General features: G+C 46.0%; 1 protein-coding gene across 2 annotated transcripts; it reads left to right on the forward strand.

The window, feature by feature from the left end:
• Window positions 1-634: 634 nt before the first annotated feature.
• Window positions 635-24,461, forward strand: LEO1 (LEO1 homolog, Paf1/RNA polymerase II complex component). Of its 2 annotated transcripts, none has more exons than XM_080934278.1 (12): window positions 635-746; window positions 4,730-5,425; window positions 6,170-6,274; window positions 7,858-7,952; window positions 8,762-8,907; window positions 9,836-9,920; window positions 13,869-13,963; window positions 14,757-14,891; window positions 16,113-16,248; window positions 17,111-17,297; window positions 19,331-19,428; window positions 24,151-24,461. In XM_080934278.1, exons 1-12 carry the CDS (start codon window positions 689-691, stop codon window positions 24,253-24,255), a joined length of 1,941 nt encoding a protein of 646 aa, XP_080790404.1. In that variant the 5' UTR covers window positions 635-688; the 3' UTR covers window positions 24,256-24,461. The 2 variants fall into 2 exon arrangements, with proteins under 2 accessions (XP_080790404.1, XP_080790405.1); XM_080934279.1 differs by having other exon boundaries at window positions 24,155-24,461.
• Window positions 24,462-26,024: the final 1,563 nt, after the last annotated feature.

The following is a 26,024-nucleotide window of genomic DNA, read 5'->3' on the forward strand; positions in this document are numbered from 1 at the left end:
AGGATGCAGTTGAGGATGAATTTGGTTTTATGACCCTTTGCCTCTGGAGTGCTGGGTTACAGGGGTGCACCATCACTCCAGGCTAGAACTCTTTTTTCTTTAAAGATTTAATTTATGTATATGAGTACACTGTAACTGTCTTCAGATGCACCAAACCCCATTACAGACGGTTGTGAGCCACCATGTGGTTGCTGGGAATCGAAGTCAGGATCTGTGGAAGAGCAATCTATGCTCTTAACCATTGAGCCATCTCTCCAGCCCCGGCTAGAACTCTTAAATGACTTATTTTTACTCTTTTGACACAGGCTCTACGTTTGTAGCCATGGCTGGCTAGCTAGAACTCGCTATGTAGAGGAAGCTGGCTTGGTACTCACAGAGATCTGCCTACCCAGTGCAGAGACCACACCCGCTCTCAGCTAATTTTAAGAAACCTGGTCGCAGCTGACAGATTGTAAACAAGTTTGCCCTGCACCCCGAGCTCGGAAAGGCTGGCGAGCACTCGGCTAACGGGCCAACGGCGAGCGCAGACACTCTGGGGGCGGAGCTCGCCGAGTGTAGGCGAAAACTAGGTCACAGAAGCAAAGTAGGTCTTTGTGCGGCTCTTTACGACACGTCGTGCTTGAACGGCTCTGGCCCGGCCGTAAAGCAGGCTCGAGTCGACCAGGCCAAGGCCGCGGACCAAGCTGCCATGGCGGACATGGAGGATCTTTTCGGGAGCGAAGCTGAGAGCGAGGCCGAGCGCAAAGGTACGGCGGCCCGGGAGCTCCGCGGATGGGCGCATGGGGCGTCGGGTTGCTTTCCGGCCGGAGGCGCGGCGCCGGGCAACGTGGCGCCCCCACGCTCTTGCCCAGCGCCCCCTGCATGCCCGGCGGTGCCAGCCTCTCCAGGGAGACCGGCGCGGAGTCTGCGCCTGGAGGATCACGGGCCGGCCTGGACCCGTGGGGGAGCAGAATGAGGACCGGTGGCCTGTGCTCCTCCGTGCACACCTGATCGATTGAAGGGATGGCAGTGAATAAATGGAGACCTATTCAACTGCCCTCCGGGCGTGATAACGTCCGGTGCGAAAGAGCGAGTTGATGAGAGACTGCAGGTGCTCCTGAAGGGTTGCTCAGGTTGGAGCTGTACAGGACTAGGCACTGGATAGGGGTGCTCTTGGAGGAGCCTGTGCAGAAAGCCAGTTTCCCTGTGATGTAAGAATGGGGAAGCTTGTGGGCTGTTTGGAGAGGGGTGACAGGATTTGGTGATGAATGAATGAATTATGGTTCATGGGGGCATTTCTGGCACAGGTGTACGAATATCTGAATTTGAGATGTGAATAGAAGAAGAATGAGGAAAGATCTGAGATGAACTTAAGAATTCTTGCAGCCCTCCAGGCCCAGATTAACCTGTATACATGCCGTTTTCCTTGCCCCTCCCCCCATTTGTCGCCAACTCCTGTTTGTGTGTTATTACTCCAGTGTGAAAAAGGAGCACTAAGTAAAAAATCACAGAGAACTGAACTCCCCGGTGACGGTTCTACTCAGGTTAAGCCTGGGATATGACTGTATACTAATTCCTGTTCCACAACTTTTCTAGTGTGTTTTAAACTTAGTTTATTCTTCGGGTCTTCGAGGCACAGTTTTGTGTAAACCTTCGCGTGTTTTCATTCATTCAGTAAGCAAGGATTCCTCTCACTTCCTAGATACCTCGCTACGTGTTGGGGACGTAATCACGTGAAGACAGGTTCCCCTCTCCCCAGCTTTCATTAATGTTTGGTGCTTTTTCGATCCACAGTTGAAAAGCATTGTTTAGTGAGGTACCTGTAGTACTTTCTCATAACAGCCCACAGCCTAGGGAGGTGGGGTGTACAGATTGCAGTTCAAAGCTCTCCCCACATCTTTTCTTCCTTTTTAAAATTCTTTTACAGTCATGGCGGTTTTCTTGCATTTTTACCACTGAGTTAGTGGACACTCTTAAGATTTACTTCCAGGTCTGGTGTGCTGTCCTTGACAGTGGCTCTTGGTCTTGAAGTTGCTATGGATGTGACCGGATAGAACTTGTTAGGCCTGCTGCTTGTCTGCCTGCCTCCCTCCCTCCCCACTTCTTTTTCCCCTCTTTCTTCTACAGGATCCGCTGTGTATGTTGCTTTTGCCGGCTTTATACTCCTGATCCCCCTACCTCGGTGAGTGCTGGTGTTATGACGTATGTGTACCTCCCCTTTCAGCTAGTAGTTACTTCATACTTTTTATTTCTGGCATACATCATCGATCTTGTGACTTGGTGCTATCCTGATGCTGATATGTTCACTGTAATAGTTTTTGTGGGTCCTTTAGGGTTTTCTACCTGTGAAACCATGCGTGATCATTAGAGAGTTGTATTGTTTCTCTTACCTGCTTATGTACCTTGCTTTGGCTGGTACTCTCTTTATGATGCTGATTGGGACTTGCAGAAGTAGATATTGTTCCTGACCTCAGAAGGCATGTGTCTAGGTTTCTAGCGTTTCTTATGGTTTATAATCTTGGTCTCTGTAAGGCCAATGATGGCATCCCCACTTGCATTCCCGACTTTAGTAATTTGAGTCTTGCTTTTTTTTCTCTTGGGCAGTCTGTCTGAACGTTTAGTTTTACTGTTTTTAAAGAATGAGCTGTCAGCCAGGCATGATGGTGCATCTCTATAATCCTAACACTCAAAAGACAAGAGGCGGGAGGATTGGCACCTTGCAGGCAGGCCAACCGACACTGTAAGAACTTATTTGCTGAAGAGGAAAAAAAAAAAAAAAAAAAAAAAACTACTGGTTTTATTGATTATCCAGTTTTCATTTTCTTTTTTGTTCCCTTGTTGCTCCCTCCAAACCCCCGACAGGGTTTCTTTATGTAGCCCTGGCTGTCCTGGAACTCACTATGTAGACCAGGCTGGCCCCAAACTCAGAGATCTGCCTGCCTCTGCCTCCTGAGTGCTGGGATTAAAGGTGTCACCACAGCTGCCTGGCTTGGGCTTTTATTTTCCTTGTCTGATCTCTTAAGATGTAAAGGTAGGTCATTGACTAAGATGTGTCCTTTTTAATGTAGGAATTATCTTTTGAGTCACACTGTTTTCCTTTTGTCCCCTAACAATCGGTGTAATGATTTCACTTTCATTCATTCATCCTAAAATATTTTCTATGAGTCCTAAAGCCCTTTAAATTATTAAAATTTCTTTGAAGCATAGCTGTAAGATATAACACTCTCAGGCTAGATCATAGCTTAGGGTTCATGCTCTTGACTAGCACTGACCTGGCAGTGCTACAAAAGAGAACTGAAGGTCCTGTCAGTACTACAGAAGAGAAAAGAAAAAAGCGTTCTTGATGGACAGTCTTTCCCTTTCCACATTTGGATGCCTGTTTCTGCTTTTGCCATCCTTAGAGAGGGTCCCTCGTATGAGAAAATTCTTTTTGTTTGTTTGTTTTCAAGATTTTTTTTGACAACTCGATATGCTTAGCTGTGGCATTCATTAATTGAACTTCCTGGATATGTAGATTCATTCAGTTTGGGTCATGATTTCTTTAGCTATTACTTTGTTCTGCTGGCATATTTGTCCTATTATTTGATTGGGTTCTTATATCTCTACCTCTCTTCCAACCCTTTTTCCACTCTGATCCCTTCCACTCCTCCCCACCAACACTAGGTAGGAGAGAAGGAAGGTTAGAGGGGAAAGGGGTGCAGACCTCTGTAGGCTACTTCCTGCTGATTAGGGTCATCGTGTTTCTTGGGGCCAGTCTCAGTCCTCAGGATATCTGCAGCTTCTTTTCATCTCTTTGCTCATGATTACTTGACAAACCGCAGCAGCTTTCTCTGAGTGCCCTCTGCTGTCTCAGGCTTCTGTGTTTATACCCTCTCCAGAGGCCCCCAGAATTAAACTATCTGCAGCTGGCAAAAATCACGCCCCTCCTAGAGACAATCGATAAGTAATGGCTGCAGGCAATTTGAGGCAGCCCCATAGCCCACACCTGGGATTCAGACAAAAACATTCTCATATAACTGGTTTGTAAGCAAACTAAAACTCACTGCATTCTTCTAGAACTCCATAATGAATATATGGTGTTCCGATGGGACCTTGTTCAATATTTTTCCTATACTCATGCTTCTAGGCTCTGTTTGTTTCTCTTCCTGCTGCATTTCTAGTACAGGGACCACTACCTGCTGCTCAAGAAGAGATCAAGATGAAAGGGGTGATGCTGGCCAGCCCAGTAACAAGGAACTGTTCAGAGACGACAGTGAGGAGGAGGGGCCTCTCATCACAGTGGCAGTGACATCACTCTGAACCAAGTAGTGCTCCCTGTACCAGAATGTACAGCTGCTTACTGCTTTATTTCATGTGTGAGAACTAGGCAGCAAAGGGGGACTGGGTGAGGTAAAACATGAAGAGTTCTAAGTTACTTATTTATTGCAACTTTTTGAAACAGGGTCTTACACTGTAGCCTAGGATAGTCTGGGACTTACCATGTAGCATTGGGTGGCCTCAAATTTGAGTTGATCCTTTTACTTCAGCCTCCTGGGTTGCTGAATTAAAGGTGTGGGCTATTGTGCCTTCCTACTGTGAGTCTGCTAATTTTTCTTAACTGAACCCTCTCCTGGTTCTTGAAACTTCTTTGTTTCTGGAACAATGAGAAAGTTGGTTTCAACAGTTTTGGCAGTTCCTGTTTGCCTTTTCCAACTTGAGACTACAATTCCTTACTCTGCTGATGTTTCCTTGTGTTTACATGATCCCACAGATTCTGATTCTGGCTCTGACTCAGACTCTGACCAGGACAACGGTGCTTCTGGCAGCGAAAGTGATCAAGATGAAAGGGGTGATTCCGGACAGCCTAGTAACAAGGAGCTGTTTGGAGATGACAGTGAGGACGAGGGGGCCTCTCACCACAGTGGCAGCGACAATCACTCTGAACAGTCAGACAACAGGTCGGAGGCTTCCGAGCGATCTGACCACGAGGATAATGAGCCCTCTGACGTGGATCAGCACAGTGGCTCTGAAGCCCACAACGATGAGGATGATGAGGGCCACAGGTCGGACGAAGGGAGCCGACACTCAGAGGCAGAAGGTTCTGAAAAAGCACAGTCAGATGATGAGAAATGGGACGGAGAAGATAAGAGTGACCAGTCAGATGATGAAAAGATGCAGAACTCTGATGACGAGGATAGGGAGCAAGGGTCCGAAGAAGATAAGCTCCCGAACTCTGACGATGACGAGGAGAAAATGCAGAACACAGATGATGAGGACCGACAACAGCTGTCTGAGGAGGAAAAGGGGAATTCTGATGATGAACATCCAGTAGCTTCTGATAATGATGAGGAGAAGCAGAATTCGGATGATGAGGAGAAAATGCAAAACTCGGACGATGAAAGGCCACAAGCCTCAGATGAAGATCGAAGGCATTCAGACGATGAGGAGGAGCAGGACCAGAAGTCAGGTAAAACATTCGTGGGAACCAGTGTGGCTTAGTACAAATGTCTGGGTGCAGCCATGGTTCCTTCTTGTTTCTTTTTAAAGGTATTTTTTTTCATCTAGCTTTGCAGATGGGTGTTTTCCCTGCATGCATATCTCTGTACCATGTGCATACAGTGCCCACGGAGGCCAGAAGGAGGTGTTGGGTCCCCTGGAACAGGAGTTGCAGCCAGCTGTGAATTGAATGGAATTGAGTGGAATTGAACCCATGTCCTCTGGAAGAACAGCCAGTGCTTTTAACCATTGAGCCATCTCTAGTCCCTTTTATTCCAATCTTTATGTCCTGTTTTCATTTTTGTTCTCTTCTATTCCTTCATATTCACCTCTACCCTTTTGTTGTCGTGCAGTTTAGTTGTGTTGCTATGTTTATAGACTTGCAGTCACCACTCTGAGGATAAGGGACATCGTGTTATGAGGCCTGTTTGACAGCCACGCCCCTGGCCTACCTCATCACATACTGATGTGTTATTGCTACGCTCTTGCCTCCTTGTGCCTCAGCCTCACTAGGTCTAGGATGGCAGGCCCTGGCTTTGCCAGGTTAGGTCTCCTTCTTCGACTTAGCATAATGCATGGTAGAGGGATCCACACGGTCACCTACATCATTGCTCTTTTCTGTTCATTGCTGCACTAGATCACGTGGCATAAATGGTGCGCAGTTTCTCTGTAAAGCTTGGGGGCCATTATGTACATCTTCTGACTGCTCTTTTAGAATCTGCGCGAGGCAGTGACAGTGAAGATGAGGTTTTACGAATGAAGCGCAAGAATGCGATCCCGTCTGATTCGGAAGCGGACAGCGACACCGAGGTGCCCAAAGGTAGCCCTTTGACTGTGTCCGAGGCCTGGTTCATAGCTTTCTGTGCTTTTAACTGGGGCGCCTGCCAGACCTTGAGACTGTGTGACTCGCAGGAGACTGTAGGTGCTCAGTGTACTGTGCAGCTCTTTGTTACAGTTTGAGTGACGTAATGGATGAGGGCTGAGCGTCTGGATGGATGGTTTGGAAGTGACTGTTCTTCAGCCTGGATACGGATGACCCTGTACTGACTGCCCTTGTTGTCTGTCTAACATTAGTCGAGTGCTCTTTAACTGGGGGTTCATGAAGAAGGCATTCATACAAGCCTGGCATTAAGGTGGTTGTAAAGGTGGGACTGCACATGCTCACCTCTGAGATGCATTTGCAAATGGCGGGTGACCCTGCAGGGAAGATGTTAGTATGAAAGGTACAGCAGATGTGACTGCAATAGATGTTTGGCCATGTGCAGCTGTTACTCTGCTGAATGGTGTCTAGCCATACTCTAAAGCATAAATAAATTATCTCCAGGAATGCTGTAACTAAGGCGGGTCTTTAGAGGGGCAACTCTAGAGAAAAGGAAACCTTGAATGCCAGCCTAGTAGCTCCATTCTGGAGTTTGGAATCAGATGACCTGATGGGTTTGGTTAGATTCTTTCCTTTTTAGAAGTTAAAAAAAAAAGATTTATTTATTTTATGTATGTGCGTACACTGTCACTGTCTTCAGACACACCAGAAGAGGGCATCGGATCCCATTACAGATGGTTGTGACCCCCATGTGGTTGCTGGGAATTGAACTCAGGACCTGTGGAAGAGCAGTCGGTGCTCTTAACTGCTGAGCCATCTCTCCAGCCTTCCAGATTTTTTCCTAAGCTCATTTTCTAAGGTGTAAAGTGGGGTGATGCAGACCCTCTTGCAGAGCGGTGAGAATTAGTGGGTTGTGTCCATTGTTCACTGATGTTTCCTGAGGCTCTGCTCTACATCACTACCGATCTAAGGAGATGTCCTACAGCTTGCTGTCTGGTGGCAAGGCCATGCAGACTGAGACAAGTGAACCACCCTGGATGGTGACAAGAGCTGAGAGGGGACTTCTAGGGGGGCAAAGGCATGGTCATTTCCTAAACAGGAAATCATATAATGAACTTCCAATACTCTGGTCCCCTTTGCCTGGCTTTCCAGTGGCTGTGACCTTTGCCACGTCTCTAACCCAGTCTCATAGTTTTATCCTAGGCCATATGATTTCCAGTAATTCTGGCTTGTGTTACTGCAGTTTTAGACAGGTGACTCTCTAACCACTCTTCTGTCTTCCTGTCTCCTTGCTTTCCTGGCTTACATTCATTCTTGTTTTGATGGGTGCCTCTGATGCTGTGCCTGTGAGAATGGGACCTGGCTAGATAGATAGGTAGCTAACTCTGACGACGTAGAATGTGTTAGCCTAAATTTGGGGATCTAGCCTGGGATCTATCTGTCTACGCATGTGCCATAGTGCCCTTTTCGCCCCACATATGCTCGAGACTTGGGTTTATGCCATTTCCTGAGCTGGCCCAGAAATCTTGGGGATGTTAAAATGAAGACCAGATGTTAACACTGTTTTTCCTTCTGCACTGAAGATAATAATGAAACCATGGATCTGTTCGGAGGTGCAGATGACATATCTTCAGGGAGTGATGGAGAAGATAAGCCCCCTACTCCAGGACAGCCTGTGGTAAGTGAAAGTAGTGTGAGCTGGCCCATATTCAAGTGAGACAGTCTCAGAGGGGAAGGATCACTCTCTAAGAGGAAGTCGTTAACTAAATTATGGTATGAAACTAACGAGTAGGTGACTTTCTTAATTCTCTAGGAAGTGCTTGGTTCCAAGGAGAAGCGAGTGCTACTCTCATGAGGTGGTGCCTTGCCTCATGGAGTGAGACCGTGAGCACCCAGGATTTGAGAGCCTTTCACCTAATTGTTTTGTTTTTTATTCATGCAAGTAAATGTGTGCTGTGTTAATAATTTTTCCTTCATTCCTCTTTATTTTTTAAGTTTAGTTTTGGAAGCAGGGTGTTGCTGTGTAGCCCAGGCTGGCCTCAGATTCACCATGTAGAGATAACCTTCTCTGATGCTGTTAGAGTTGCTGCATCAGCACTGGCTGGCTGTCAGGGAAACTCTGGGAGGTAACTGATCACGGAAGCTCCGTACTGAGGCGGCTAGTCTCTGCTTGCTTCTCCTGAGACAGATGAATAGGGCTAAGCCCTAAGGTAGTATCTAAATATAAATACGTGCTGGACTCGTAACCCCAGTACTGGGAAGGTGGAGGCAGGAGAATTCCTGTAGCCAGTATGGGCTAGGTAGTGAGTTGTAGGCTACCCTGGACAACAGAGTGAGATCCTGTTTCAAATGAAACAAAGAACAAAAATTAAAAAAACAAAACAAAAAACCAACAGTTTTTCTTGCTCCCTTGAGTAATAAAATGTGGAGCTTGAACTGGACATCACCCGTTCCCCATAGCTATAACCCTCCATTTTCTTGCATCAGGATGAAAATGGCTTGCCTCAGGATCAGCAGGAGGAGGAGCCGATACCTGAGACCAGAATAGAAGTGGAGATCCCCAAAGTGAACACGGACTTGGGCAATGACTTATATTTTGTTAAACTGCCCAACTTCCTCAGCGTAGAGCCCAGGTAAGAACATTAAGATGTCTTCTGAGTGTTGGCTAGAAATATGTAGGTATTAGCTAGTCATGATGGTGCATGCCTTTGATCCCAGTACTTGGGAGGTAGAGGCATGCAGATCTCTGAGTTTGAGGTTAGCCTGGTCTACATAGTGAGTTCCAGGACAGCCAAGGCTGTAACACAGAGAAACCCTGTCTAAAAACCCAAAACAAAACAAAAAAAAAAATACAGAAAAAAATTATACATGAATATGTTTTGCTTACTTTCATTGAATTGGCTAACAGAAACAGAAACTTCTTTTATATGTCTGAAAAAATAAATCAAGCATCCCACAACAGAAAAGCATTAGCAAGACCTTTGATTGTGGCTGTGGTTAGGAGTTTGATACTGTCTCAGCAATGAATTAGAAACTAAGTCTCTAAGATGCTTAGTAACTCCTGCAGTTCCTGCAGCCCAGCAGTACTGCAGTGGGAGGCCATGGGATTTGCTGGCCACGGTGATAGAGGTTCCTAAGTTAACACTCAAACACGGTCATTTACACGCTTCCTTCATGAGGAAAACGATGTAGGCAGCTTCAACATATATGATCTTTTCTTTGGAAGACTTATATGAAAATTTCTTTTAGACATTGTCTCATTATATAACCCCAACTGGGCTGGAATTCAGTATGTGGACCAAACTAACTTGAAACTCACAGGTCTGCCTGCCCCTGTCTCCCAAGTACTGGCATTAAAAGCATATGCCACATGTTTAGTCTTGTTTGTACTTTATTTCAGGTAATATATAGCAACATCAGAATTCTAAATTTTAGTATATTTTGATTACTTTCAAATTGAGCTTCAAAATATATTTGATATATGGCTTATAGTAACTACATTGTGGCAGTATTTTTTATGAAATGTTAATTAATATAGCTTATTTTAAAAATACTTTGTAGGCCTTTTGATCCTCAGTATTATGAAGATGAATTTGAAGACGAGGAGATGCTGGATGAAGAAGGGAGAACCAGGTTAAAATTGAAGGTACCATGCCAACTTTGCCTTTCTTTTTATAGAGTCATTCTGGTAGACACCAAGTCTCTAAGACTTGAGCTTTGAAGATAGGTTTTGTGTTTCTTGTTGTATCATCTCAGAATCTTTGCTGCTGGGCACTGAACTCTGAGCCTTTGCATGTGCTTTTCATGGAGGTTCTGAGCCTTTGCATGTGCTCTTCATGGAGGTTCTGAGCCTTTGCATGTGCTCTTCATGGAGGTTCTGAGCCTTTGCATGTGCTCTTCATGGAGGTTCTGAGCCTTTGCATGTGCTCTTCATGGAGGTTCTGAGCCTTTGCATGTGCTCTTCATGGAGGTTCTGAGCCTTTGCATGTGATCTTCAAGGAGGTTCTGAGCCTTTGCATGTGCTCTTCATGGAGGTTCTGAGCCTTTGCATGTGATCTTCATGGAGGTTCTGAGCCTTTGCATGTGATCTTCATGGAGGTTCTGAGCCTTTGCATGTGATCTTCATGGAGGTTCTGAGCCTTTGCATGTGATCTTCATGGAGGTTCTGAGCCTTTGCATGTGATCTTCATGGAGGTGCCTCTTTGGTCCCTTACATGCCGGCTGGGGACAGAATCCAGGCCTCGGTCTTGCAGTTTACACTTGTGGTTTTGTTGTGTTTTTTGTTTTTTTGTTTTTAACTTAAGGCAAGGACTTACTATGACCTTAAACACATGATCTCCCCTCCTGCACCTCCTGAATGCTGGGATTACAGGCATGAGCTGCATGCCTGACTAAGGATTGAGCATCTTCATTTTCAGTAGTCCTGTCTTATGAATACAACAGCTTCATAAGTGCCTAAGTAACATTGGTAAAGATGGTTCCTGTCTAAGGGTGTAAGTGTCTGGAGCTGTTCCATGACCACTGTGGAAATGCGGAGCAAGTGAGAGAGGGGATGAAAAATGCCAGTAATTTGTTTGAGATCATCCAGTGGGTAGGTTTAGACTGTGGATGCTTTGGACTGTCTCTGCACTGCTAGCTCATTTATCAATATTATTTGCTTGGAACATGTGTGTATTGATTTAGAGTTAGTATTATTAACTTTTCAAGGCCATTTAAATGCCTCTGACATAATTTTCCTGTTTTTCATTCTTTCCGTCACATATATAAATTGATGTGGTAGTTCTTTGTTCCTGCTAACTTGTCCATTTTGGCACTTTTCTGTTTTCTGTCACAGTGCAGCAGTGAATAGCAGTGTAGCCACCGTATGTTCCAGTGCAGAATCACTGTAGGCATCACTGCTCCGCTCCAAAACCTCAGAGTTTAGTATAGCTAGCTCTCCCTCAGACTTGGGCTGGAACCGAAAGTGTCCCTAGATGCTTTGTTTCTTGAGTGATGGTTGAGACAAGGTGAACAGTCTTAGAGTCAATTGGTGGCATAATTAGTTCGTTAATGAACCAGGGTCGAGCTCTGTGGCTCTGTGAGGTTTTATGTCTTTAGGAGTATTTCCATGTGCTTCATTTCTATAGAATGAGACCTCATAGTGTGTTCTCAAAAACATCTTTCAAAATGTCTTCTTAGTTGATAATATCTGTGCTAGTTTGAATGAGAATGGTTGCCAAAGGCTCATCTAGTTAAATATTTGGTCCATAGTTGGTGGAACTATTTAGAAAGGATTAGGAGCTGTGGTTGGAGGAGCTATGTCACTGGGAGTGGGCTTTGAGATTTCAAAACCCATACTATTCTCAGTAAGCTTTCTTTGCCTTGTGCTTGTTCAGGATGTGAGCTCTCAGCTATTGCTCCAGTGCCATTGGATGGTACTACCCAGGATGATCTGGGCTCTCCCATATCGATCATTAATCAACATAATATCCCACAGGCCACTCTTTTTTTTTTTTTAAAGAGTTACTTATTTTATGTATGTGAGAACACTGTAGCTGTTGTCAGACACACCAGAAGAGGGCATCAGATCCCATTACAGATGGTTGTGAGTCACCATGTGGTTGCTGGGATTTGAACTCGGGATCTCTGGAAGAGCAGTCAGTGCTCTAACTGCTGAGCTGTCTCCAGCCCCTACAGGCCAGTCTTATGGAGGCATTTTCTCAATTAAGATTCCCTCTTCCCAGATTTGTTCCGGAGTTAAGTTGACAAAACCAACTATCACTTTAATGTGTTGTACATAAGAGGGACAGAGAACTAGGGACTCATTTTTTTTTCATTCTAATTCATTTATTCATTTATTTTTGTCACAAGGTGTGTTTTATTTTTATCAATCATGCAAGTAATTTTCTATAATATCCCAGGGCAAACCACTGAAATTTGACAGTTCGATTATTGGGAGAGTCCTCAGAGACCCTGGGGCCTGTGGCTTCAGTGAACAGTGCCAAGGTTCACAGCGCAGCTTGTAGCTGGGGTCCATCTTGGAGATGGTTCCTTTTCCACATCACCAGGAGTCTCGGAGATGATGGGGTGGGGATGGGGTGGGGTTGCAGTGGGGAAATCCTCCAATCTAAGCTTTTAGGAGATTTCACTCCTTTTTTCCAGCTTAGTGGTTTCTTTGGTCGGCGAGCTGTTTTCCCATGTCTCAGTTTTTTGTTTTGTTTTTTTTTTTTTTTTTAAGCTTGGCCTCATTGAAGCTGGCAATTTCCCCCATGTCTGGTTTGTCTGACATTTTTTTTACAACTCTAATGGGTGAACCAAGGTGATAGTTGATGGTCTTGGGGCTTGAGAATGATCCGATACCCTCGGCAGTGGCCTCTCAAGGCCTCTCAAGTGGCATTCTAGGCCCCGGGGTGTTCCCACAGACCCAATTTCTTAAACTTAAAAAAAAAAAAAAAGGCATATATTTATGTGTTTGTATGGTGTGAGCATTCACAATTCACTGTATGGATGGGGAGGTCAGAGGACAACTTTTAGGGGTTGGTGCTTTCCAACAAGGCTTTGAGATTGAACTTGGTTTGTTAGGTTTAATGGCATGCACCTTTACCTGGTAAACCATCTTAATAAAATCCCGTATGGACACAGGAGTGGTGGTGTGAGGAATTCTTAATTGCCTGTCAGCGTGACCACTCTTGTTTCCGTATGCCTCAGCTGACCTTCTGTAGACGATTATGACGTCATCTCAGAAGTGGTATCACTAACGCTGTCGAGTCTTTGCTTAGCTGACTTGGTAGTCCTTCCTTTAGTGAGGAGTCGGTACATAGGAAAACTGGAAGAGACCGTGAGCATCACAGTGGCTGTCCGGAGAGCTGTGGAGCTGAGGCAGATGGTAGAGGAAGGGATGCCCGGACCAGAGTGTGCGTTTCTCCTCCACACCATCCTCATCTTCATTCCAACCCTGCCCTTTTAGCCCAGGCTGGACTCCAGCCCTCAGTCCTCCTTCCTCAGTGTCCTATGCACTGGAAGCACAGGCTGCACCATCACACCTGGGGTGCTCTCATACTTTTAATCCTTGCAGTGAGCAATTGTACTTCCCCCTTATTCTAGTGTTTACAGGATGTAGTGTGATACAACCCATGCATTTAGTGTGCTGTGTTCTGGAAGGCTCATAAGTTTTTCATTTCTGTAGTGGTGACTCATTTCCTAAGTCTGGCATTTTTCTATCTTGAAGGTGATGAGTCCCCACGTGTGGGGAGGGGGCAGTAGGCAGAGGGTCTCAGTCTCACTCTCTGGTTTTTAGGTCTGTAAGTAAGACCACTTACTCTCCATACGCTTCATATACGTCCCCAGGCCTCACCCGGCCTTTGCGTCTTGTGCCTCAGAGCTTTTCTTGTGCTTGTGACCTCCCAGGTGTGTGCAGGCTTTGTGTGTTCAAATGCTCTGCTGTAAGCTACAATCATAATACAGCCCCAAAGTTCATTTCAGCACTATCTCCCCCTGTCGTTAATTACCTCAAGAGGATCTCACTGTTGTTCTTCCTGTCACCACAGGCACTATGGCAGCATCTCTCCAGGGAATCCCACAGGCCTGCTTTCTAAGGCTTTGTCTTTTAAAACAGGTAGAAAATACTATAAGATGGAGGATACGCAGAGATGAGGAAGGAAATGAAATTAAAGAGAGCAATGCGCGGATAGTCAAGTGGTCAGATGGAAGGTGAGTGCGAAATGCCTGGCACTTTACACCCAGACAGCGGGAAGGAGAGAAGGTTCTGGGCTCGGGCCTTACTTGGGCGGCAGCTCTTGTTAGAGAATCCTCATCAGTTACTCCCTGACTGCACAGAAACCTGAGAGAAATGGTGCTTGGAGGTTGTTGGTGAACAGCTGTTTCAGTCAGATTATGAAAGCTAAACCACGGAAGCCACAGTGAGCTCATATGCCAGTGCTGGGAGGTGAGCCTGGTGCTCAGCCCCGACTCAGTTTATTTACACGTAAGGTTCATATTGACCTTTCATTTGATGGGTCCTCCATGAAGCTCTTTAGTTGTAGAATTCCTTCAGCTTAACATACTTCATAACATACAGAACAGAACAGGGTGTGTGGTCAGCATGTCCCCGCTGCGTCAAGTTATTTTTCTGCATCAGTGACTGGCAGGCATTTACTGCAACAGTATGAAACAGCTGGTGGGCGTGGGACAAAATGGTCACAGCCATGCTGGCAGGACAGGTGGGGGACAAAAAACTACCATAATGTAAGTTTAGAATCTCAAACTCTCCTCTTAGCCCCATGAATGCTACTAGAAATATGAGGAAAAGCATCCTTCACTGGGAACATCGTGGGGGCTGGACCTGAGTCACAGCAAGTCTGACTTCTGTCAGGTCATTTTCCCCAGCATGGTGATTTTCTTCATTTTGTGTAAAGAGGAAACAGTGATTGATTCCCATTTTCGGTTATTAAAGCTGTACAGTGAAAGTATGCGATTTAGTATGTGAGCTCTTTTTTCTCTTCAGCATGTCCCTGCATTTAGGGAACGAAGTGTTTGATGTGTACAAAGCCCCACTGCAGGGTGACCACAACCACCTTTTCATAAGACAAGGCACTGGGCTGCAGGGGCAGGCCGTCTTTAAGACGAAGCTCACCTTCAGGTAAGTGCTCTTACTGATAATGTTGCTGGATGTTTGAACCACCCCCCCCCCCCCCAATGGAGCTCTGTAGCTCAGCCCAGAGGTTCCTTCTTAGTCTGGAGGCTCAGAGGACTGACAAGGACAGCTGAGGCTGCTCTCTCAGAGGCTGTGATGTAAAGCAGAAAGTTGGTATTTTAGTTCCCTGACAGGGATCCTAAAGTGCTTGTCTGTGCAGGTCAGATGTGTTCTTCTGTTTTCAGTCAAGCCGACTTGGAGACAAACTGATAATCAGGGCTTGCGTGTTTTAGGGTCAGAGGAAAGGCACTGAGCCGGGGATGCAAACGCTGGGGCTATCCCATCACCCGGTGCTGTTGCAGCAGGCCTCTGTGGGAATGTGCCCCCCAGGCAGGTCGGAACACCCTGGGCACTTGTAGTCTTCCTTTCCTGGGGATAAGCAGACCCCCTTCCTGGGTGACACTGCTCTGTAGGGAGCACTGACTTTCAGAACTGTAATGCTTAAACTGTTCCAGCTCATGACCCTGGACAGCTGTCATTTTGTGAGATTGTCTCAGTGGGCAGCTGTGACAAGTGAGGTGCAGGGTGATGTGCGGGGTACACTGCGTGAACCTGAGCCAACTGTTAGCTGCTTCTGGGGTCACCCCCTTCTTCCTCTTTTCACAGTTTCTCTGTGTAGCCTTGGCTGTCCTGGAACTCACTTTGTAGACCAGGCTGGCTTTGAACTCATACATTTTCGAGGCTCTGCCTCCCAGGTGTTGGGATCAAAGGGGTGTGCCACCCCGCCAATCTGCCTCCAGAGTTTTCTTTTTCACTTTACCCATCTCACTGAGCTAGAGCAGCGCTTTTCAACCTTCCCAGTTCCTCATGGTGTGGTGACCCCCAGCCATAAAATTATTCATAGCTGTAATTTTGTTACTGTTAGGAATCGTAATGTAAAAATCTGATATGCAGAATATCTGATGTGTGACCCTGTACAAGGGTCGTGCAACTTCTGTGAAAGTGTCATTAGACCCCCAATGGTCTATTAGACCCCCAGGTTGAGAGCCACTGAGTCAGAGGAAAGTTCCGTCCTCCAAGTAGAATATTCAGTTTAGAGGTCTGGCCTCTAAACTGTTCCTTGTTGATTAGGAAGTGGCTGCTGGCTTTGTGTGTTTGTGATGTGGGTGTGTCTGGTTCACAAATAACCTTGAGAAACAGTGGGATGTTTCTGTTCTTTTCCCACAGGCCTCACTCTACAGACAGTGCCACACACAGGAAGATGACACTGTCCCTTGCAGATAGATGTTCAAAGACACAGAAGATTAGAATCTTACCAATGGCTGGCCGTGACCCTGAGTGCCAGCGCACAGAGATGATTAAGGTATGTTGCCTAGGCTTTGTCCTGGAACTGTTTTGTGTATTAAGAACAGATTGCCCAAACTCGCTGTTTGTCTGTTTGTCGTTTCTTGTTGGACTTCCCTTCCCTCCTCCATTGATATGAGCTAGGCTAATTTCCTAAGTTCTCATCAAGTGGGAAGATCTGTGGATGCTGATAGAAGAGATACAGGCTGTTGGGTTGTTCCCCAGCAGGGCTTGAAACTTCCATAAAGCCGGTCACTGGACTAGCTGAGCTTTCTCATATCAATACCACTAAATCATCAACACTAGCGTATCACCCAGAAGTCACTGGGCAGCTTAAGGAGAGGATGCAGGAGGCCTAGGACAGAGTCCCACAGGGTAACTGTAAGTTTTGTTTTGTGGTGCTGAGGATTAAACTTAGAGCCTCAGTCATTCTTGGATTGTGTGTTCTGGGCCAGCCTGGTGTCTGCTCAGATCTTGTCAAAAAAGCAAGGTATGAAGTTTATTTCTCGTAAGGCTAACAACCCAAGTTTAATCTCTAGCACCTATGTGGTGGAAGGATATAGCCAGTGCCCATAAGCTGGCCTATCAAAATAAATAAGATCTAATTAGTTAAAAAAAGTTTCATGACTAAGAACGTCCAAGAGCAAGGGAGCAGCAGCTGATGAAAGGCCTTCTTCCTATGTTTCATCATGGTGGAAACCATCATAGCAGTGCAGAGCGAAAAACAGGCTCTCTTCTGTAATGGTCAATCTCACGACAGCCCATCAGTTCATTACTTTACCAGTTAACCCATGAACTAGCTACCTTGGGATTTAGCTTCCAACACATGGAATTGGGGTCACTTTCAAACCACAGCAGATGGCTTATTTGCTTTCTTATAGAAAGAAGAAGAACGCCTGAGAGCCTCCATCAGGAGGGAGTCCCAGCAGCGCCGGATGAGGGAGAAGCAGCACCAGCGGGGGCTGAGCGCCAGCTACCTGGAGCCTGATCGCTATGATGAGGAGGAGGAAGGCGAGGAGTCAGTCAGCCTGGCTGCCATTAAAAACCGCTACAAAGGGGGCATCCGCGGTGAGTGTGGTGCAAAACCTCACCATATATGTTCTCCTGCACATGCGCGGATGGCCAGACATTGGACAGTTTAAGTTAGCCAGTGTTACTGAGTGTCTCCTGCCAGGTCTCAGTGCAGACGTCGTTGTTGTTTGAGGTCATCCTAGAAGCGCAGGGTCTCCCACGGCTCCATTCCAGCTGTTTTGTCTTTGGGGCCTTTTCTTGCACGGGCCCCTGCTGCCTGTGTCCTGGGCACTGGGGTTGCGGGCACACGCACACATCAGGCCCCATACAGTTTTACCCCTGGACCTTCTGCTTTCCAGTTTGAAAGGTTGACAGTTTTTGTTTTGTGGAAGGGTCTCATTCTAGTCCAGTTGTCCTCAAACTTTTAGCAATCCTCCTGCCTCGGCTTTTCAAGTGTTGTATTCTCAGCATGAACTTCCTCGCTCAGCTAAGTTGACAGTTATAAAGAAACCAGCTATTGAGAACACACGGTGCTTTCTTCTGCCCATCAGCTTTGCAGGGCCCTCCTCGAAGGGTTTATTTCGTAGTGCTTGGCATTTATTTAGCACACACTGAATGCAGGCACACACGAGACAGCTTGTGTGATCTCTAAGCAGTGCTCTGATAATGTTCCCTGTTACTGATGAGGTTTATGTCTGTAATTCTAGTCCCAGGAGATATGGTGCCCTCTTGTGGCCTCTGCAGGCACTAGGCACACACATGGTGCAGAGACATGCATGTAGACCAAACAACCACACATTAAATATGTCAGTAATGTATTTAAAAGGAAGAAAGAGAGAAGGAAGGAAGGAAAAGAAAGAAAGAAAGAAAGAAAGAAAGAAAGAAAGAAAGAAGAGAAAGAAAAGCAGACTTAGAAGATGGCCCGGATTTCTGAACTTTCTCTGCCTCAGCTTCCTGAGTGTGTGATTACAGGCATGCATCGCCATGCCCAGCTAGTTCGGCCACCGTTAACAGTGACTTTGGAAGGGCTCCACCCTCTGTAAACTTCTTGTATGGAGTAAGTCAGCCTACTAACGGTGCCTGGAACATGGGGTGGGGAGTGAAGGAGTGTGCTTGTGTGATGCGCTTGTGTGATGCCGGTGTGTGAGCGTTCCTCAAGCTGCTTGTCTCACCTTGTCAGCTTCTAGCCAAGTGACTCCTCATTTCTGGATGTCATTTGCCTTGTCTCTAAAATGAGAAATGAGGTCTGCTGTTGCTTTGTGTTGTGTGTTGCACTAGGTATAAACTCAGAACCTACTCTTTGGTCCCAGCTGAGTGATATGGTTTCCCGACTCCTAAGTTCCCTTTGTCCATTATCTTGGAGGGCTGTATTCTGCTGACCCATTATACCTTACTTACCTATTTTGATAACCTAGTAGTTGCCAATGCTAATTTATCACAAATATCTTAACTAATATTTTCATGCAAAATATTAGTGATGCATTCAAGGATTAGGACATTTAATATCCAGTTTATCAGAGATTTAAACCAAATAGTCAAGGTCAGTAGTTCCCAGCATAGTACAGTACTTACCTAGCAAAGATATAGGGAGCTAGGAAGGCATTTTATCTGAAAAGAATAGGCCTGGCTCATTTTAACATATTTAAAACAAAAGAAAATTTAAGCTGCGACTGAGGAGGCTCATTTACACTTGCCACACAATCATGAGAACTGGGGGTCAGATCCCCAGAACCTGTGTAAATGCTGGGCGGTGTGATCTGGGGCCACCTGTAATTTACAGCTTTGGAAGGCAAAGACAGGAAATCCCCAGAGCGAGCTGTGGGCAAGAGTAGATATATTGGTGAGCTCTAAGGCTGACAGGAAGACCCTGCCTCATTGAATAAGGTGGAAGAGTGGCTGAGGCTGATTCCTAACATCAGCCCCTCCCCTCCACATGCATGTGCACATATGTGCATAGCACATGTACACAGCACAGAAGAATGGGACAAATAAAAATTAAGTGTACGGAGAGAACTGATGGTTATTGGAGGGAGAATCCAAGAATGAATAGACTCTTTGAAAATGACTCTGTGAAATCACTTTGTTTTCAGAGGAACGGGCCAGAATCTACTCCTCAGACAGCGATGAAGGCTCGGAAGAAGACAAGGCTCAAAGATTACTCAAAGCAAAGAAGCTCAACAGTGATGAGGTAAGCTGAATTCGAGGCTTCCCTCGGACTTAGGACTTGGTTCCTGGGGTAATAAGAAGCTCCAGGACAGACACTAGTGACTTCTTCAGAAAGGTCCTAGTCCACAAGCTGATATGATGAGGCCAGGCTCTGGGCCCACATTTGTATAAGTGCCCACTCCATTCATGAGGCTCTGTCTTTGTCCTGATTACTGTTGTGTGACAAAACTTTCCCTGGGGAGACACAACTCTGCTCACCCCGGATAGGGAACTCATGACAGACCAATGTCCAGACATCACCGAAGCCCAATTTGGTGAACCAGTGAGTTCTGTTGGGGTTACTTACAGGATCAGATAGGACTCAAAGACAGCTCCATTGCCAAGGCCCACTCCAGCATGGTCCACATGGGTGACAGTCCACAAATGCTGGGAACTGGGGGAGCACACTGCCTGGTCTACATGCAGCTCAGCGGGTTCGAGTGTTCTTTCTAGGGGCCTCTGTTGGTCTAAACTTCCAGTAGCTCAGCTGGTTTTTGCTTCTTCCAGGCTGCTGGTGTGGCCTTAGAGGCTCTCAGCTTGTCACAGCTTCTTGGGCAGCTCTGCTCATCCCATAGTCTTTGTAGCTCAGCTTCACTTCATCTGAGAGGGACTCGGCTTCTATTGCTTGCTTTTTCAGGATGGGGATAGTGAGTCTGGTCAGTTTCAGGGACTTCCTGAAGTTGTTTTGAGTTGTTTACCTTTCTGCTTAAGGAGCCTCCTGTAGGGATAGAATATTTCAATCCTAGGAAGAGACAGTTAATATAACAAAATCCCTCCTAATCTCACAGGCTAGCATTTCAACCTGTGAGTCTTGAGACCCAGACAAACCAGGGCATTTTCCTGGCTGTATCTATTTCTTCGTTCAAAAAAAAAAAAATGATACCATTTTTTTAAAAATATATTTTCTAGTCTAATGATTGATTTGGATTGGTTTACTGAGTTGATAGCTAAGAGAACTTTTTTTAGACTTATTTTTATTTATGTCTCTGTGTATAAGTCTCTCTCTGTGTGTATATGAGCACATGTATGTGGGAGTTCACTGGGGCTAGAAGAGTACATCTGATCCCTGGAGCTGGGGTTACAGGTTTGTAAGCCAGGTAACAGGTGTTAGGAGCCAAATTTAGGTCCTTTGCTAGAACAGCAAGTGCTGTTGCCTTCTCTCCAGCCCTTCCACAGGAATCGTTGATGCCTAGATTAATTTCTCTGAAGATGGTTTTCTTGGTTGGTTTGGGGTTTGGTTTTTGGAGTCCCGTGTAGTTCAGGCAGGCCTGGAATTTACTCTGATCCTCCTGCTAAGGCTGAGACTTGCATACAGGCTTGCACAGGCAGGCCTGGCTTATTTGTATATCTCTGCAGGGTGCTCTGGGCATCAGCTGTCTAGGACCACCTGAAACTGCATTCCCAGAATGAAGTCTTTCTAGATAACTTGGATAATGAAAGTTCTTGATTTGGCTGCGAAGCCTGACAACCCAGTTTGATCTGTGAAGTCCACCTAGTGGAAGGAGAGGACTGACTACCACAACTTGTTCTCCGACCTCTACATGCACACTGAAGCACAAACGTACCCCGCCCCCAGTACTACACAAATAATGTTTTTACGTTTGTAGACCCCTGACTCAGAGAGCCAGGCTAGGCTTCGACCCCAGTCTGTTTTTACACGACAGGCTTTGGGCCCTTGTCTGCTGTCGTGTCTCAGGAGAAGGCTGCTTTGTGCTGTGCTTTGCTCTGCTTTCTTGCTTTTGCTTAATTTCCGGCCTCTAGTGTGCTTTTGTTTTATTTTCCCCATCATTTGCTGTTTCCAGGGAGAGGCTGTTCTAAGCACTGGCCTCCCATGTTGTTGGGAGCAGATATTTTTCTGTTTTGCTTTTGAGCTAATTTACATTTTGGGCTTTATGACCTCTTTTTCTCGTGTGCTGCAAAAGTATGTTCTTAGGTTTCTGTTGAGTACCATACGTGATATTTTGTGATGTCCTTGGGAGTAGCTTGATATAGACAGAATTTCTTAATATTATTCTGCAACATATTTGTTGTGAGTTAAATGAAGTAACATCTCAATGGTGTGTTTACAGTGTGATGAACAGTTGGCAAACGAGGGCTCTCCTCTAAGCAGATGCTTAATCCTTGGCTGGCAGAACTGTGAGAATTGAGAAGTGCCATGGAACTGTTTATGCCTGACAGCTTCCCCTGTGGCTGGCTGGGCTGGGAAAGTGCAGACCTGAGACTTAAACACAACTCTGAATGACCTCCAAGTTCTCTTGCTCTTACTTTCTTACTCCTCCAGGTTGTGTCCCCCCCCGGCCCCCAAAATCTCTGTACTCTTTTACCTTTCCTGACAAGTGTTTTGCCTCTGCCTCCTCCTATTGAGGCAGCTCAGTGGTGGGTAACTAGTGCAGTGAAGACAGAGAAACCTTCCTGTTTTGCATAACACCCCCCCCCCCCCCAAGTCAAAGTCCAGGAACCAGGCATTGCTTCTAAGATGAAGGGGAGTGGTCAGGTGTCAGGATACCCACATCAGGAATTACCATTTTGCCAGAACAGGCCTTGGAGGGTAAGGGCAAATTAGGTTACCCCATGGTGGTTCATGCTCCCAAGAGGCTACACTTGGTGAGTTCCTGGGCAGCTGTGCTATGAGAGAGACCCAGCTCCAAAGACAAACATGGAAATAGAAGTGGTTACTGTCAGCTACAGCGTTGACTTTGAGGGCTCCCCATACTTCCAGTTCCCGTTTGCATGCCATGGGGCAAGGCAGCTGTCTTCCCTGAGTCTGTCCTTTTGTTGTATGCCCTCTGCTGCCTAGGAGAGGTACTGTACTGTAGTCAGCACTGTAGGATGTGGGGACATGGTGGTGTCTAGGTTGACAGGGAACACTGCCTTTCTTTTCCCCAGCCTAATGGGAGAACAGTATAAAGGAGGGTGCTTTATCCATCGCCTTCCCCTTTGCTCATCGGGAAACCTGTAGAAAGCCTGTGTCTTCCTTCAGAGACAGTCAAGTGGGGAGAGTGGGACTGCCTTGTTCTCTGCTCCTGGGGACTAAGAAAAGGGAACACTGAGGTGCACAGATCAGATGGAGACTGGAAAGCAAAGACGGGCAGGGTTAGCCGGAAGAGCCCAGCTCCCTTCACTCCTGCCTCTCCTTTTTGGAACCACATAGTTGCTCTGCCTTATGTCACAGCTGCCTGTGTCTGTAGGAACCGTGTTCATGACTACATTATCAAGCTTCAGTTAGTCTTGCTTTTATTGTCAGTATATAGAGCACAGGGGCGCATTTTAGCTGTGGTCAGTGAGAGCATTCTGCATGCTTGAGGTCATCTTGAAGGTTTTCCACAGCTGCTCAGCCCTGAGGATGAGCTGGACCTGGTGCTGTTTAGACTTCCTTGGGAGAGTCTAGACCTCGGGCTGACACTGTACCTTGCCCAAGAGCTTTTGGAAGAACGTTAGACATTCTTAGAAGTACTGTGCCAGTTCTTTCAGCCACCCAAATCTAATGTCTACCATTAAAGAATTTTAGACCCAGACACCAAACACACTGTTTATGTGCAGGCATGTAATGTGTTTGCAAGATTCTTCAGTGGGAAGAAAAGTCAGTGCTGCCTTTCTTAATGGGGGCCCAAGAGAAGGATTTGGGTCTACTCTAGGCTGGGGAGTAGGAAAGAAGGTGACTTGTCACATCCTGGAGGCATGATCCATCTTCCAGTATTGCTACTGGGTTTGCTTCACTGCCTGTGTCCTTGTGGGCCCTCCTGTGGCTCGCCCAGTCTTTAGGAATACAGAGTGTTGCTGTCCTCGGTCTCCGAGGGGTGAGGAAGGGGATATGCCATGCTGCATCTCGAGGCAGTCTGCGGCCTTCCCTGACTCTGTCCACAGAGTTGTTGTGGCACTAGGGACCCAGTCCAAGGTCTTGCTCATCCTGCGAGCAGCTGGCCTCTGGTCTATGCAGCCCAGCTTCTCATCTCTTTAACTCGGGTGGGGGTGTGGTTTGTGACTATTCGGAAGTGTTAGCCAGTGTCAGAGTTGTTGAAGGGGTGTTGACTCAAATGTAAAGCTGAATTCTACCTGTCGAAGCTGCTTCCTTAGAAAACCTCCTATGTGGTGCTGCTGTTAGAAGATTGTGCAAATGAATTTAATAGCTTTAATAGAATTTAATAGGTTCTCTGTGTATATAGGCCTTTGCTGTCTTTAAATATTTTCTCAAAAAACCTTTGTTTTTAATATATCCAAACAAAATTATTTTAAAAATTGATACTTACTAAAATTTTGGATAGGGAAAAGAAGTTGAATGCTGAGAAAAGAAAGTTACTATTGATTAAGTATCTGATTGTGGGGAAAATGTTCCATCAGGACAAGTGAATCTTCATTTAGGAAACCATGTACGTGTATGTGTACGTGTGTGTGTGTGTGTGTGTGTGTGTGTGTGTGTGTGTGTGTGTGTGCTCCTTATGGCCTATACCACCATGCCCTGCACCACCATGCTCTGCCCTTTTCTCTCTTTCTGTAGAAATATGGAATGTGTCAGAACTTGTGTGCCATCCGTGCACAGGGCCAGGCTAATCTTGTTTGTAGATTCCAACTTTTAGTTCACGTGCGGCTGCTGAAACGAGCAGCTGCAAGATCTTTGAAGTTACTTTAGTAACGAATACAGCTGTTTTGGTAAACTTCCCTAGAAGTGTTGTGACTTTCAGGCGGTAAATGTTTTTTATCTGTTCAGGAAGGTGAATCTTCTGGAAAGAGGAAAGCAGACGACGACGATAAAGCAAATAAAAGGCATAAGAAGTATGTGATCAGCGATGAAGAGGAGGAAGAGGATGACTGAGTTGAAACTGTGAATGCATTTTATATATTTATTGTACAGCTTGTCTATAAATATGATGTAAACATGGGTTATTTTGATTGAGATTAATTGATCTGTGTTTGTGAAATTTTAATTGTAATAAAACATTTAAGGCAAGTCCTTATGCCTAAAAGAACCGCTTTTTGCAGAAAAGATAATTAAAAAAGCAAGCTGACTTTGCAAGCATCTTGCTCCTTGCCACCCGTTCTCTCATTCCACACAAAGATTGGTTTCCACAAAGATTTGGTCTGCCCTAAGAGGACTACATGGTGGTTGGCTTCAAATGGTGTAACCTGGGCTGGAAAGATGGCTCAGCAGCAAAGGAGCATGACAAAAGCAGTAATGACTCTCCCCAGCCTTATGGGCAGTTCGTAGGACTGAAATGAAGGTGGATGCAGGGCCATACTTCTTCCAGATCAAGACTCACTACCCACAGGGCAAAGTTAAGTCCAATACAACCTCATTTTAACTGCTGATTTTTGCAAAAACCTATCCCTAGTAAGGTTACACTCTCAGATTCTGTGTGTGGGGTTACAGTTCATCCTGCTTGAGTAGTTACAGTAAGTCATGAATACTTTGGTAAAAAAAAAAAAAAGTGTTCTTCTATCTGCATGTACACCTGTGTGCCAGAAGAGGGCATCAGATCCCATTACAGAAGGTTGTGGGTCACCATGTGGTTGCTGGGAATTGAGCTCAGGACCTCTGGAAGAGCAGTCAGTGATCTTAACTGCTAAGCCATCTCTCCAGCCCCTAATTTTGATCTTTAAAAAATACTGCTTTATAGGAGCTGAGGTGTAGCTCCAAGATTAGATTATATGGTACCCACCCCCCCCCCTTTTTTTTTTGAAGAAAAATCCCAAATCATCATCCCACCCCTTTCCTAACTTAGAATTTAAGTTCCGGTGTATTTCGTGGCTGAGTTGAAACTCCTGTACCTGACTTATGAGCCCTTCCTTTGCCTCCATCCTTCCCAACGCAGTTGTGTGGATTCCCTTACTATTAGACACTTGGGTGTCAGTTGTCAGCCTCTGTCTCTAAGCCCATCCATTTTTGTGAGGTTGTGCTCATCCTTGACAGCCAGCCTGTTGGGGGCGCTATTGGGAGACTGGAAGGCTGGATAGCAGAGAGGGGTTAGCTCCTTCCTGTTTGCTCCTGGGCCCTTCAGGGGGCTTCCTATTAGAGTTTCTGTGAGGGGTCCACCTGCAGTTGAGGTCAGGAGAGGCAGTTCCTTCCCACAGCAGCCGAGTCCAGTGTGAAGCCTGAGGCAGAGCCACCCTCAGTGTACCCCAGGGTGGCCTGGACAGGGGGCAGCTGCTTTCCTCAGGTATGAGGGGGTCTTTTGGGATATCTGTACTTTTTTGAGACAGTCTCACTTTGTAGTCCTCACAGACTGAAGTTACCCTAGAGGCTCTCCTATTTCAGCCTCCTGAGCTTTGGGATTACAGACACGTACTAACCATGCCTGGCTCCTCAGGGTTACTCTCTTGATGTGTTTTAAGTTTATTTCTGTGGGGTGGGGAAGGGTTTTTTTTTTTTTTTTTTTTTTTTTTTTTTTTTTTTTTCCGAGACAGAGTTTCTCTGTGAAACCCTGGCTGTTCGAGAATTCGCTCTGTAGACCAGGCTGGCCTGAAACTCAGAGACCTACCTGCTTCTAGGCTGTTAGTAGTTTTATTTTCTTTGAGACAAAGTCTTATTCTATGGCCTAGGATGCATTCTAACTCCACAGTAATCCTCCTGTCTTTGTCTCCCAA

Source organism: Micromys minutus, assembly GCF_963924665.1.
Source record: "Micromys minutus genome assembly, chromosome: 21".
In the NCBI taxonomy this organism is placed as follows: Eukaryota; Metazoa; Chordata; class Mammalia; order Rodentia; family Muridae; genus Micromys; species Micromys minutus.

Bases quoted from the DNA above. Each gene is read 5' to 3' on its own strand.
- LEO1 (XM_080934278.1), top strand. From the start codon at position 689: ATGGCGGACATGGAGGATCTTTTCGGGAGCGAAGCTGAGAGCGAGGCC. The intron at 8,908-9,835 runs GTAAGAACATTA...AATACTTTGTAG, and splicing joins TTCCTCAGCGTAGAGCCCAG to GCCTTTTGATCCTCAGTATT. The intron at 19,429-24,150 runs GTAAGCTGAATT...TTATCTGTTCAG, and splicing joins AGAAGCTCAACAGTGATGAG to GAAGGTGAATCTTCTGGAAA.